This window comes from Microtus oregoni, unplaced genomic scaffold (assembly GCF_018167655.1).
Source record: "Microtus oregoni isolate MIOR12 unplaced genomic scaffold, Mior012 000012F_ref0000307, whole genome shotgun sequence".
NCBI lineage: Eukaryota > Metazoa > Chordata > Mammalia > Rodentia > Cricetidae > Microtus > Microtus oregoni.
In genome coordinates, this window is record NW_024543071.1 from 26,185,993 (window position 1) to 26,201,543 (window position 15,551).

The following is a 15,551-nucleotide window of genomic DNA, read 5'->3' on the forward strand; positions in this document are numbered from 1 at the left end:
CAACTTGCAGATGGACTCTTGTATCCCTAACTTCCCTTTTGCCATCCCATCAAATCAACATGATTATAGTCTCACTTCCAAAGAGTAAATGCAGAATATCAGTACTTTTGATAAAAAATTATTGTGAAGATGCAAGTCTGGTCCTTTATGTTCACATTGCCTCCATCAACCTTTTTGTAACAGCATCTCCTGGTGCAGGGATGTCTCTCTCTGGACAGAGAGGGGAATTGACATGTCAGTCTATTCCAGAGTTTTCTCCTTATCAGTTCAGAGTAGAGAACAGGAAGGCCAATACCTGGTTGTCCACAGTTTCGCTGACGAGAAACCTGAAGGCTTTTATTTAAGTTTCCAGTTTCATTTTCCCACTGGTGTATGCCACACCACACCTCATTTTATAGCACTCTTCCCAGCTTATATATGAGAAGTCCAGTTCGTGCGAAGGTCAGAAGAGAGCAGTGCATCAAGGAAGGATCCTGAGGAGTCCTCTCCTGGTGAAGGTGAGGCCACCTTCACAGCCACCATGGGGTAAGGATTTCCCTGCTCTGCAGGTTGAGTGAACCCAGGACACAGACATTTGCTTGTGACTAGGTCTGATGAGTCTGCTTACATTCATTTGTTATGTCTTGTGGGTTCTCTTTTTACTACTTAAAAGGGAACAGGGATGCTAATTGTACTGATGGACCAGAGAATTTGTTCAATGATTATAATGTGGGCATGGGGCTAGATGAGTGAAAGAATACTTGCTAGAGTTTTCAAGACTGTCTCAGACATGTAGTTCAAATTCCTGGGTGATATATTAGCATGTTCATCCCATAGGGAGAGACAATTACCAATGAGAACTTCAGGAGTGGAATAATGATGTGGGCTTCACTTCTATATGCTGTGAATACCATTGGTTAAAATTTTTTGTGCCTGTGATAGGGTAGATCAGAGCTAGGTGAGGAAAACCAAATTTTATGCAGGGAGAAAGAAAGCAGAGTCAGAGAGAACTCATGTAACTCCACCAGAGACAGAAAGTTCAGAATCTTGTCAATAAGCCACAGCCATATTGTGATACACAGATTACTAGAAATGGGTTAAATTAAGATGTAAGAGTTGGCCAATAAGAAGTTAAAGCTAATGGGCCAAGCAGTGATTTCATTAATACAGTGTCTGTGTGGTCAGTTTTGTTCTGGGCAGTTGAGACAAACATGCGACCTCCTACAACACAATAAGTTACCACTCTATGTACTTAAATTCCTAAAAGAGAGCAGCTGCTTAGAGTATCTTCCATCCCATCTCCTAACCCCACACCTTCATTGCTTTTGGGATGGACCTCAAAGACACCCAGAGGATCTTTTGAGATGCTGTTCAAGGTTACTGGTTCAGGTGCTTTGCCCATCCCTGGCTGGGTTAACCCAAGAGAGGACACATATTTTCTGTCCCTTAGTAAGGACAAAATGTGGAAATTTTATTATATTTGATATATTTAAATCTTTTCCTGCAAGAAACTAAATACCTCCAGGAATTTATACATATATGTATGTATATTCACATCCATACACATATATAAAACATAAAGAAGTACTAGGCACCGTGGAGTCTTTTTTATTTTTTTGGTTTCTTGGTATTTTTGGTTTTGTTTTTCAAGTCAGAGTTTCTCTGTAGTTTTGGAGCCTATTGTGGATCTAGCTCTTGTAGACCAGGCTCATTGTAAACTCACAGAAATCTGTAAACTCTGCCTCTGAGTGCTGGGATTAAAGGCATGCACACCACTAACTGGATCCATGTTAAGTCTTCTTATAAATGTCTCTTGTTTTATGTTTGATACTGCCTTTTGAGTTGATAATGTCAGTCAGTAGGGTTGTTTTCTTTAAAATATAGGGCTATAGTGATCATCTCTTTCAAATGCAACTATTTTATATTCTTGCACATAGAAACATCTACAAAACGAGAGTATGGAGGAGGCTGAGAGCTTCAGTTGTATGATAAGAAAAATATAGAAAACACAGAGGTATAAAATTGTGTAATAAAATAAACAAGGGGGCATAAGACATTAAGGGCTGCCAGGTGACCGTCATGGTCATAGGTCTAGTGATTAAGCTGTGCCTGGGGCTACATTTCCCATGACTCTAGCAGGTTGCTAGGACTGTGTTTTGCAATTGAGTGCCTGCAGTTTGTGAAAGGCTGGAGATCTCCAAGTGCACAGGGGAGGCTGGATGCTGAGATCTCCAAGTGCACAAGGGAGGCTGGATGCTGAGAACTCCAAGTGCACTTGGGCAGTGGGATCCAGGTTGCTCTCTGTCCCCGTTGCCCACAAAAATGGCGGCTGCCTCTGTGCCGCTCAGCTTTCCTGCTGCAAGTGCTTATGCACAAGTGCATGTGCCTCCCCCTTGGGGCACAGCTCCCCACAAGGATCCTTGGGGGCCTCCCAGTCAAGGCAGATCTCCATAGACAGATGGCGTCCAGATTTCAAAGTGTTCTTAGCTACCATGCCAATGTCTTTATTTCTCATTATGTGAGGACACAGTCTCTAATTCCTGCTGTTGGTTGCTGTAGGCAGGGAAATCAAAGAAAAGCAGGATTGAATTTGATAGCCCTAAACTATGTTAATGTTTCTATAGAAAAATGATCACCATTTTTACATGCCCAAAAACAGAAGGAATAAACATGCATTTAGTGCTTTCATAGACAGAGACAAAGAGAGTCAGAGAAGAAGAAATGCTGGGCTCTCTGCAAATGCCTTGGCCAGAGGAGTAATGGCCTACATGGGCAAGAAAGAAATGTGGTTGAACACACCTTAGTCAGCCAGTGGTGTTCACACCACTAGATGTAGGGTCTCGCGGGGTCATGCAAAGGTAGGGATAGACAACCAAAGTCTAATAAACCAGAAACAATCTTTATTTCAGAAACAAGAATCCAGTAAAAAAAAAAAAATCTCCATGGGAAACGAAGAGCTTATCAGCTAGCTGAGACCACAGCCAGAGATGGATTATTTTAGGCTGATGTAAAAGGCCGTTTGTTTTTGTTATTGTTGTTGTTGTTGTTGTTGTTGTTTTCTGTTGCGACTTCTGAGTCAGGAAAATCTCTCTTAAAGGAGCTATAAAACACCACCAGCCAACAGCAAAAAGCTGTGTTAAACTTTATGTAAATATATTGTTTTCTTCTATAATTCCTTTTTCAAGCCCTCTATGGTTTCATGTAGATTTAGTGACCACGTTGGAGTGCCAGCTGTTTTAGGGAGAGGCTGCTTGTTCATCCCAGCTACCTGGCTAGCTTAGTCCTGAAATACCAACACAGAAATTGTATTAATTAAAACACTGCTTGGCCCATTTGCTCTAGCTTATTTTTTTATTTTTAAAATTTAATTTATTATGTATACAATATTCTGTTTATATGTATGCCTGAAGAGGCCACCAGATCTCATTACAGGTGGTTGTGAACGACCATGTGGTTGCTGGGAATTGAACTCAGGACCTTTGGAAGAAAAGGCAATGCTCTTACCCACTGAGCCATCTCTCCAGCCCCTTTGCTCTAGGTTCTTTTTTTTTTTTTTTTTTTTTTTTTTTTGGTGGCACAAGCCTTTAATCCCAGCACTCAGAAAGCAGAGGCAGGCGGATCTTTGTGAGTTCGAGGCCAGCCTGGGCTACAAGAGCTAGTTCAAGGACAGGCTCCAAAGCTACAGAGAAACCCTGCCTTGAAAAACAAAACAAATAAAAAAAAATAATAAAGTACAGAGAAACCCTGTCTCGAAAAACCAAAAAAAAGTGAAGGCCACACACAGAGTTGGCATTCAGCAGTTTCCATCTCAAAGCTGGCATTGATGAAGGAGTCAAGAAAGCCTTTTAATGAATCTATTTTACAAATGCACCGGAGAGTCACGCAATGCTGCCTGCATTCGATCCAATCCTGGGCCACAAGTCTGCACACTCCTTTGCAACTGGACCCGTGATAGCAGAACCTTTCATCTCGCCTTTATTGTTTACTATGACCCCTGCGTTGTCTTCAAAATAGAGAAACACCCCATCTTTTCTTCGATATGACTTTTGTTGTCGAATTACAACGGCTGGATGGACCTTTTTCTCAGCTCTGGTTTGCCTTTCTTTTTTTTTTTTTTGGCATGTGTGATAGTTTCTTTTTTTTTTATTTAAATTTATTTATTTATTAAGGATTTCTGCCTCATCCCCGCAACCGCTTCCCATTTCCCTCCCCCTCCCCCGATCAAGTCCCCCTCCCTCATCTGCTCGAAGAGCAATCAGGGTTCCCTGACCTGTGGGAAGCCCAAGGACTGCCCACCTCTATCCAGGTCTCGTAAGGTGAGCATCCAAACTGCCTAGGCTCCCACAAAGCCAGTATGTGCAGTAGGATCAAAAACCCTTTTTAACCGTGGCCATCACCATGTCGCCCACACCAGCAGCAGGAAGTCTGTTCAGCTGTCCCTTGATTCCTTTCACAGAGATGATATACAAATTTTTGGCTCCTGTATTGTCAGCACAGTTGATCACAGCTCCTACCGGAAGACCCAGGTATATCCGGAATTTCGCTCCGGAGGACCCACCACCTCCTCGCTTCGACATCTTGAATGCCCGGAAAGAGTCAAAAAGGAAGTAATTACAAGGGACACTGGGATATGAACTGGAAGCCCCGCCCAGTCATCCACGTGACCGGACCTTCTCACACCCGCCTCTTACCTGCTCTAGGTTCTTATTGACTAACTCTAACATCTGGATTTAACCCATTTCTATTAATCTGTATATTGCCACGTGGCAGTGGCTTACCAGGAAAGATTCAGCTTGTCTGACTCTGGCGGCTCCATGGTGGCACTCCAACTCTGCTGTCTTCCTCCTAGCGTTGAGTTCTGTTTTTCCTGCCTACCTAAGTTCTGCCCTATCAAAGGCCAAGGCAATTTCTTTATTCATTAACCAAAGAAAGCAACACATAAAGAGAAGTACCTCCTATAGAAAACTTAGATACAGATTGCCTTATTTTACAGTCTCCATTAACAAAGGCTTTTTAGTTAAACCAATGTTTATACTTAATCTTAATTGTTTTCCTTGGGATGTTCAGGAGGTGTTTACTGAAGCCCTGTGTTGTCCCCTTTGATGTTGCCAGTTTCACATAGCGGGAATAAGGCTTAACCCAGAGGTCGTATATCTATAACCTAAATGTTGACTCAGCTTATATCCGTAGGGTAGCTCTCAGTTTGCAGAGAGATGCTTTGGCCTTGTACATAGAGCTATGGGTTGTAAAGCAAAATAACCCCTTGTTAATAGCTCATCCTCAAACTGCTGAGAGAGCTGCTCACAGTTGGTTCTCATTTTACTAGACTTACATTTTTTTTTGATTTCTAAATTTATATTTCTGGATTCTACATTTTAATATTCTTATTCTTGAACTCTTCACTAGAGTCTGACCCCCACACAGTATGTTGTGAGAATATTAAATTAAGCCCAATTAAATTTGAAAAAAAAAAGTTCTTTGGTGTAATACAATGATCTGACCAAAAGGAGGCATAATTGCACTAGATCTCAATTCCAAGTACTTCTAATAAGATGGGTTGTAAAGGTAGCTTTTATGTGTTGCCTTAAGGGCCCACGGAAGGATTCTGTGAGGTGTCAGTCATACAGATAGCATAGAGGTTATTTTTGGGCATTAGATACATCCCTCCCTGATTTGGGAGCTTGAGGAGACTTTGGCTATACAGATAAAGCAAAGGTCACCTAGCTATTGGCCACCTCTGGTCCTGCTTTGGGAGCATTGTAGATCTGGCTCTACAGAGAGCACAATCACCAGGCTATGAATGATCTCTATTCCCAGCCTTCAGGGTGGAAAAACAAGTTATCCATATTTCTTATTGAAGAAATAATCCTATGTGTCTATCATTGCTGGTTTCATTCATGCTCATCTGAGGGGACAAGGACTTTGTGCTGCTCAACAGACAGAGACAGAACAAGAGGAGAGAAACAGAATGAGACAGAGGGGGACAGAGAGACTGACAGACAGGCAGACACAGAGACTATTAAAAAAAAAAACTTCTGCATTTAACTCTTTCTAACCTGGCTTACCAAATGTTATCAGTAAAGACTTGAGTACAGCGACAACTGCCAACCATTTCCAGAGGCACTTTTCAAATATCCAAATAATTGTGTCCAGCATCAATAGAACTCTACCAGGGGTATAAGATTAGAAAGAGAAATAGAAATATTTTATTATGAAACAGTGCTGTGGAAATTAGAATGGACAAGTGAGATGAGGGATAAGCCCAAAGAGAACTGGTCCATGAAGCTCATGACCCTTTATACGGCATGAACAAAGAGCTGTGGCACCTCTGCTGGTTGGTACATCAAGGACATTTTAAGCATTCTCTGTTCATTGCTTGAAGCCAAGGGAAGGAAGGGCTGTCAGTGTTTTTACTCAACAAGCTTCAAACATGGTCACTGATGCTGCTCTCTCTGGGACCTCAATCTCATGCAAGTCCCTGTAAGATCTGAAATATCATGTGACAGGAGGAAGAAGCTTCACAGTTGTTTCCCTTGGAGACCTAGACAGGTGCTGAAGAGATGGCTCAGTGGTAAAGGGCTTGCCAAGGAAGCGGGAGAATGGCAGTCTCAGTGCAATTACTGAGAGCAGAGCTGCAGACCACTGTCTTTCCTTCTCAGAAAACAAGCAGGTGAAGACCAGCGCCTAATGCTGTCCACCGGCCTTCATAGGTGGGCCTTGGCATTTGCAGCCCCTCCACAAACACAATTGAAATTCCGTGAGATAAGGAGAAACATGGAGAGAACAAGGCTTAGAAGAAGCCCCTAAAATGTCATTTCCTGATAGTTATGACTGCTTTAAAATATTGTTTTTGCTTGTTCTTCATTTACTTTAATGTAAAGTAAACAAGGTTTTTGTTTATATTTGTGATTAATATATAATTACATTTCTACTTTTTTTCCTTTCCTATTTCAAGGCCCTCACATTTACCCTTCCTAATCTGCTCCTAAATCACTGCCTCCTTTTTTCATTGATTGTTAATGTATGCACGTATATAAACATAGATATGTTTATGGTCCTGTCCAGCATTTATACTGTTTCTTGTTATGTATGGCATCAGGGTTCGACATCTAGTGCTGTACAGCCTAGCCAGGGAGATATCTCCTCTCCCATCCCCACTGTACTGGTTGTTCATTGTTCTTTGTGTATCATTGAGACTTCACTGACTATTCCTATCTGATCTGTATGTTTCCTGTCCATTGTTATCATCTTTGTGCAGCTCATCTTTGGTCATTCATACTAGTAAAATTTTCAAAAAGTTTGGAGGTGAATTCTATCTCTGTTCTTACATAGAGAACTGGCATTCAAAACTAATCAAAAGATTCTAAGATTTCCAAAATGGAAGGGACATCTATCCATCGAGTCCCTTACTGAGATGTGTGCTTCTCTAAATCAAAGGTACCTGTCTCAGAGTAGATGCTTCCAGATTGTCACTTCTAAGAGTCTACATTTGCTAGGGAAGTGTTGTGTTCTTCTCTTTCTTCTATCTCAATTTTTCAGAACCCTGCCAGAATGCCTAATATCCACTATGAGTGAGTACATACTGTGTTTGTATTTCTGGGACTGGGTTATTTCAGTCAGGAAGCTTTTTCTAGTTCCATCCTTTTGTCTGCAAATTTCAAGAAGTCACTGCTTTTTAGTGCTGACTACACTACTTGTCATCACAGAATTCCATCTAGTAACTGATGGAAGCAGATGCAGTGACCCACATCCAAGCACTGGGCTGAGCTCCTGGCATTCAATTGAAGAGAGGGAGAAGGGATCATATGAACAAGACTGGGGGAGGGGTGAAGGGCATGGTGGGAAAATCATAAAGACAGCTGACCAGAGCTAGTTGAAACTCACAGACTATGGACTGATAGTTGTGGAATCTGCATTGTGTTGCAATAAGTTCTCTGAGTGGGGGGATGACAGTCTTGTATCTTGATCTATTGTGGGGCTCCCTGGCTGTGTGATCAAGACCTATTTCAGGTAATGAACTGACTTTTTTTGGAGCACATTTCCTATGGTGGACTACCTTACTCAACCTTGATACAGGGGGAATAGTCTTGGTCCTGCCTCAACTTGGTATGCCATACTTTGTTGAGTCCCCAAGGAAGGCCTTTCCTTCTGAGGAGTGGATGGAGGGTGAAAAGAAGGGGATGTTGGGGGCAGGAGGAAAGAAAAAAGAGAGAACTGAGGTTGTTATGTAAGAAAAAATATTATTCAAATATAAAGAGCCCCCAAAGTTCTGTTGTGCAAGCCACTAGGCCCATAGAGTTTTCCTATGGTCACCTGTAGGCAGAAGGGCTTTACCATGCACTCATTGTTCTGCCCCATGTCTTTCTGTAATGCAATCCGCTGTAGTATATATGCCCTTTTCTCTCATATGAATATTTCTCTAGTGCCGTAATGTATTGATTATTTTAGGTTTGTAGTTATTTTAAATCTTTGTATGCAAAACCATTTTTATTACAGCAACATCTTGGAGATTTTCTATCATTTTTGCCTGTCACACAAAGCTTCCTTTGAGGCGATGCTGCTGTATTCTGGTCTTGTAGTATTTAAAACTGGAGTTCATGGACCTTAGTTGGGGGTTATCAGAAAGCAGACGTCTTATAAGAACTTAACTGAAAGAAACAAGATGAAGTTTCTACAGTAGATGTTGACCCAGAAGTGGGGGTATCCAGAATCATCAGGATTTTGATCACAACATTTTCAGGATAGTAGCATAAGAAATTGGTTGGCTGGTGAATCCAACTGGCTGATTCATGAGGTTTCTAAATGGCTGTCATGTTCTATTTGTCAACACGTAAGGACTCCATGCTAGAGTGTTCCTTTACGGGACAGACCTAACAGGGTATGCGACCTCCTTCTGCTATTCTTGGCATCTGATCAGATCAAAGCCAAAGACAGCTGATTTAAGCACTATGGCATCTCTGGCCTCTGGCAGACAACTACCAACAGGACTAAGGGCCTTTTGCCATCTAGCCATGGAAGACTCAAAGGTGCTGCTGTGGGTGCCTACAAAACCCGAGTCACACAATTCTATCTCTTGCTCTCAACACTGATAGAAAAGCAGGAAACTCCTGTGGAGTTTATAACATATCCATGTGTTTAGCCTCACCAATCTCCCTAAAGTCCAGAAACAGGAAACACTGATATTCCCTATACACAGATGGGTACAGTGTGATCCCGAGGCATGGTGATACACTCTAGAAAAGAGCTTGTCCTGCTCCACTGGGAGACAAGAAAGCACATGAATTGTAGATGCATGTTTTGAATGTAGGGATTCTTTGTAACCCTAGGAGAGGACAGCTAAGGTGATTCCCCCCACACCTATGTTGCCAAGAGAAAAAAGATCCAGAGAAAATCATATCGCTAGTGTCACAAGGCAGAGAGCTTGACCATTTATTTGTTCTGAGTCAGCTTCTTCTGACATGGTTCCAGCTGTTGGTGTCTGAGATGAAATGGGAAGGACCTGCGATGACCAATAGTTGGTGTTGAACCCACGGACAGTTCCTATTTAGGTCAGCTCAGGTGGCATGCACTTGTACACTTTGTCCTCAAAAACAGTGGGGAAGGGGTCATAGCTTTACCCAGTTCCACATCTCAGGGCAGGAGTCCGACAAGATTGCGGATGGGCCTGTATCTCTGTGACCGTGTCAGTCTTCAATGAATGGATTAACTCAAAAGCTAAGATTTTAAGTACTTGCACATGGACATGCATGTTCAAGGAGACTCAGGCAGTTCTAGTAAGTGGAGCTGAGGGATTGATGCAAAAAGCAGATATCAAGATATTCTAAATGAGTACATCTCATGTTCCTCTTTTTGGGTCTGGCTTACCTCATTCAGGATAGTGCTTTCTATTTCCATCCATTTGCGTGCAAAATTCACAAAGTCCTTGTTTTTTTATGGCTGAGTAGTACTCTAATATGTATATATTCCAAAAAAGAGGAACATGGGATGTACTCACTCATATGTGGTTTCTAGCCATAAACAAAGGACATTTAGCCTATAATTAGTGATCCTAGAGAAGCTAAATAAGGAGAACCCAAAGAAAAACATATGGGTATCCTCCTGAATATTAACCTTCATCAGGCGATGAAAGGAGACAGAGACAGAGACCCACATTGAAGCACCGGACAGAAATCTCAAGGTCCAAATCAGGAGCAGACGGACAGAGAGCACGAGCAAGGAACTCAGGACCGCGAGGGGTGCACCCACACACTGAGACAATGGGGATGTTCTATAGGGAACTCACCAAGGACAGCTGGCCCGGGTCTGAAAAAGCATGAGATAAAACCGGACTTGCTGAACATAGCAGACAATGAGGACTACTGAGAACTCAAGATCAATGGCAATGGGTTTTTGATCCTACTGCACATACTGGCTTTGTGGGAGCCTAGGCAGTTTGGATGCTCACCTTACTTGACCTGGATGGAGGTGGGTGGTCCTTGGACTTCCCACAGGGCAGGGAACCCTGCTTGCTCTTTGGGCTGATGAGGGAGGGGGACTTGATTGGGGAAGGGGAGGGAAATGGGAAGCGGTGGAGGGGAAGAGATAGAAATCTTTAATAAAAAAATAAAGTAATAAAAAAAGAATAAAAAAAGATATTCTAAATGGGCAAAATGTTAGATTTCCAGAAAATAAGCAATAATGTTTCAGATTCTGGTCAAGTTGTACATGAAAAATCTTTCTGCTTCTTTCTGGCAGAGAGAATGCGGGTGTTGATCAGGTCAAGGAGAATCTCCTTCAGCTGAGCTGTCACTTCACGTGGAGCTTGCTGTTTGAAGACGCTGACATACCTGATTTGGAAATGAGAATCTCGGAGGAGGTCGAGTTCCTAGACATCATGAGCCCAGTGAGGATGCACAACCTCCTGGCCTACGTGAGACACCTGAAAGGCCAGCATGAGGAAGCCCTGCAGAGCCTGAGAGAAGCAGAAGCCTTGGCCAGGAGAGAGCAGTTGGGCAAGAGAAGCGTGGTGACCTGGGGCAACTGTGCCTGGGTGCATTACCACATGGGCAGCTTGGCAGAAGCCCAGAGCTACCTGGACAAGGTAAAGAATACTTGCAAGGACTTTGCAAGTCCCTTCCGCTACAGGATGGAGTGTGCCGAGATGCACTGTGAGGAAGGCTGGGCCTTGCTGAAGTGTGGAGGACAGAATTATAGACGCGCCATGGCCTGCTTTGCAAAAGCTGTGGAAGCTGAGCCTGAAAACCCCGAATACAACACTGGCTATGCAATAGCCGCCTATCGTGAATACTTTGATGACAATAAAATGTCTCTGGGACCCCTAAGGAAGGCTGTCATGTTAAATCCAGCAGATCCATATATTAAAGTTTATCTTGCCCTGAAACTTCAGGACATAGGAGAAACACATGAAGCAGAAAGACACATTGAAGAAGCCCTCAGCAGCACATCCTGTCAAACCTATGTCTTTCGTTATGCAGCCAAGTATTACCGAAGAAAAGGCTGCATAGACAAAGCTCTCCAACTCCTACACAAGGCCTTGCAGACATCACCTAACTCTGGCTACCTACATTACCAAATTGGGCTCTGCTACAAGAAACAAATGCTCCAACTAAAGACATCCAGAAACACACTGTCCAAAAGGCAGGGCAGCATTAAGGAATTGGCACAACGGGCCATTTCTAAATTTCAGAAGACTGTGGAACTGAGGCCCACATTTGATGCAGCTTACGTTTGCATGGCTGAAGTACAAGCAGGAATTCACCAATATGAAGAAGCGGAAGCAAATTTCCAGATGGTGCTGAATATGCAGAAGCTTGCAGGTCACAAAAAACAATACATTCATCTATACTATGGCCGTTATCAGCAATATCATCAAAAATCAGAAGACAAGGCGATTACCCACTACTTAAAAGGTCTAAAAATAGAAGAAACATCCTATGTGTGGAGGCAACTACTCATAGCTTTGGAGAAAGTGGCTGAAAGACGGGTTAAGCAGAATGTTCAACCTGTGGAGAGCACCACCCTCCTTGGGTTAGTCCACAAGCTGAAAGGGAACATGCCTGAGGCCCTGCTGTACTATGAGAAGGCTCTGAGGCTCACTGGGGAGATGAACCTTGAGTTCTGAATGCAGCTCACCTTGTGAAGATAATGTACTCATCACTGAGATTCCATCCCTCCTAACTGACTGCTTTCCCCAGAACTGAATTCTTGCTGTAATCCAAGTACCTAAATGCATTGGCTCATGTTCCCTTTTCTCACCCTTATTGTCCTGCCTAGAAGGAAGTTCTGTCCCCACAACACCTGCTCACTTAATGGCCAGGACTGACTCCTGCTGTTCTCAGTGCTTTGAGTCCTGTCACAAACTCTATTCATTATATCTGTGCTGTAATAAAGAAAGTCCTCATCCTCTGCCTGCCAGTGTCCTGGACAAAAAAGTCTTTTGCAATTAGAATTCAATTTTGATCATCATAAACGCTTACTATAGTACAACCTCAGAGCAAAAGAAATGAGCAAAGGAGAGAGTTTGAAAGCAGGAGAGGTCTCATATTCCTGGACACCCATTCACAGCTAATGAGAGACTTAAGTGTGGGGACAGTAATGCAAGGAAAGCTTGATGGGACCTTACAGACTGAAGATGACATAAGAAGTTTGCCCACTTTTTTCTGTGCTATTGATATAGTGTGTTATGTGTGATGCTTTTCCCTCCACTAAAACCCGTTCATTAAAATTCACTGGAATCACAAGCTCTTTCTGTGAAATTTGTTGACAGTACTGTAAAGGTTCATCTTTCACGGTACTCCAGATTGCATGGAATAGCTGAACCAACTCCCAGGAATCTAGTGGGCAACAGGGGAGAAAGCTGTGCACATGAGAGCAGCACGTGGGATGTGAAAACATAAAGAAGGTTATTTCATTCTACACAACTCATGTTAGTCAGCATGCCTGATGCAACCCAGGTACCTGAGCGCTGCTTTTCTCCGTAGGAAGATGATGCTTGGGATGAGCTTAGACTTCATTTGCTTGACTTTTGGGAAATTACAACTGATACTGTTCTACAGATTTATCCATGTTAAGCCAATAACATATTTATTAAGTTCAAGCAATGGAAAACTGTAGTGTCCGCTCTCAGGATTCATAAAGATGATCCCTGATAGCCCACATCAATGGAAAGGAAGAGTAACTGAGATGGAAGAAGAAAAGGGAACTGGAGAGAGAGAAAGATTGGGCAGCAGCAGGAAGACATGCAGTTTGATTGACAAGCTAGTATCTGGTTATTTGGTAGGCTCTTCTTTTCCAGTAATCCATTTCCACCTTTGCCTAAGTGGAGACATATTTACAAAGTATTTCAGGGGATGATATGTGTGAGATCCACATGCCTCTGCCTCCCATGTGCTGATATTAAAGGCGTTTTCTCCATGTTATTATTTTCATTTTCATATTCTTATCTCTATTTCTAAATCCCTTTGCCTCTACCCTGACAAGATGTGTTTTTGTTGAGGCTGGTCCATGTCAACCTACTGTTTGCCTCCATAGACTCCTCCATGCATGTTGTACACATAGACTTATGCAGGCACACGCATATACATATAAATTTAAAAGACTAACCAAATAATATATTTAAAGTTTGCATGTTTATCAGACATTTGTACTGGCAGTCCCACTGATAATGGACTGGATTTATGAATTATGTTCTGAAAAACTACAATGGGGGTGTGTTGTATTCAATATTAGTTGAAGATATGTTACATTTGTTTATGCCATGGAATATTTTTCTAATGATGCAAAGAAGTGTTGCATTCTTTTATATTGCATTTGTTTAACTCTGTGAGGCTGTGTTACTAGGCCTGTCTAAAATGCCTGAGTGGTATAATAAAGAGCTGAACAACCAATAACTATACAAGAGAGAGGGATAAGTAGACTGACAGGCAGAGAGAATAAATAACAGAAGAGGGAGTAACAAAAAAAGAAGGAAAGGTAGATGCCAGGGGTCAGGCACCCAACCACATAGCCAGCTGTGGAGTAAGAAGGAAAGAAAGGAATATAGACTATAGAAAAGTAAAAGCCCAGAGGCAGAAGGTAGACGGGTTAATTTAAGTTAAGAAAAGTGTCCTAGAAACAAACTAAGCCAAGGCTGAGCATTCATAAGAAAGAATGTCTCTGTGGGATTTATTTGGGAACTGGGTGGCAGACCTCTCAAAGAACAAAGAATAAAAAACCAATTACAGCGGTGGCTATAGTAAGAAAGGGAACAGGGCCATCTCTAGTTAGCTGCATTTCAGGTACTGCATGGAAGGTATGAATATCCATGTCAGTGTTTTTTGTATTAAACAGCATGACTGTCAGCGAGTGATCAATAATATTTTGGTGGATAGGAACTCTTAGGGTTTCTGTTGGTGTGAAGAGATACAATGCCCATGGCAATGCCTATAAAGGAAAACATTTAATTGGGGATGGATTACAGTTCAGACGTGCATTACATTATTGTTATGGCAGGAGGCATGGCAGTGTGCAGTCAGACATGTGCTGAAGAAGGACTTGGAGTTCTACATCAGATCAACAGGCAGCAGGAAAAAAACGCCACAGTAGAACAGAAGAGTCCAAGAATAAGAATATGGAAATGTAGATTCCAGACATAAGAATGTAGAAATAAAGAAATATAAAGTTGTAAGCCTAGAAGAGTGAGAGCAGGCTGTCAGTAGCTTTCTCAGCAGCTTAAGGATTAGTTGCTCTGTTTTGTAAACAGCTCTCTCTGCAAGACTGAAGAAGCCCTCTGCAAACTGAGGGTCAGCTCTGTAAACTGACCACTCAATATCAACAACTGAATATGAGCTGAGTTAACCTTTAAGTGGTGGGGTGTATGTGACATTTCAGTTGTGCATTTTCCCCTACCCCTCCCTGCTATGGGAAACTGGCAGTGTCAGGGGAGGTGCAGAGCCTTGGTAAATACTATCAGGGGACAGCATGGAAAAACAATGGACTAAATATAAACACTAGTTTAACTGAAAACTTCTGTAACTGAAAGTTGCAAAGAAGGGCAATTTGTGTCTAAGTTTCACCTCAAGACACTAAAAATTCCTTTGTTATTGCCTAATGCTTGCTATAAAAGGAGGAGTTTGGAAACTGACCTTTGCCACAGCCTTACAAGTCCAAACTCTAGCTGTGGTCTCACATAGCTGATAAGATTTTTGGGCCCATGGAGATTTATTTATTTATTTATTTATTTTCATTTTTAAATTTTTTTCCCAGAATAAAGTTTGCTTCTGGTTTACTAGTCTTTGGTGATCTGTGCCCATCTTTGTGCTATCCTCATGGACCCAACAGGCCTATCTTCATCATCTGAGAACTCCAAGCCTACCTATAGTGAGACACTTCCTCCAGCAAGGCCACACCTCCTAATAGCGGCACAGCCTATGGACCTATGGAGGCCATTTTGATTCAAACCACCACACTACCACACTACGAGGCCCTCATAGCCTTGTAGTCATATCACAATGTACTTTGTCCAACTTCGAATGTCCCAACAGTCTATTTATAGCAATCTCGAACCTTCTTAAAATTTCAAAGTCTCATGCAAT

General features: G+C 42.3%; 1 protein-coding gene across 1 annotated transcript; it reads left to right on the forward strand.

Moving 5' to 3' along the window:
• Nucleotides 1–474: 474 nt before the first annotated feature.
• Nucleotides 475–12,100, forward strand: LOC121454558 (interferon-induced protein with tetratricopeptide repeats 1-like). The gene is made up of 2 exons (XM_041661961.1): nucleotides 475–525; nucleotides 10,714–12,100. The coding sequence occupies exons 1-2, from the start codon at nucleotides 521–523 to the stop codon at nucleotides 12,098–12,100; spliced, it is 1,392 nt and encodes a 463-aa protein (XP_041517895.1). The 5' UTR covers nucleotides 475–520.
• Nucleotides 12,101–15,551: the final 3,451 nt, after the last annotated feature.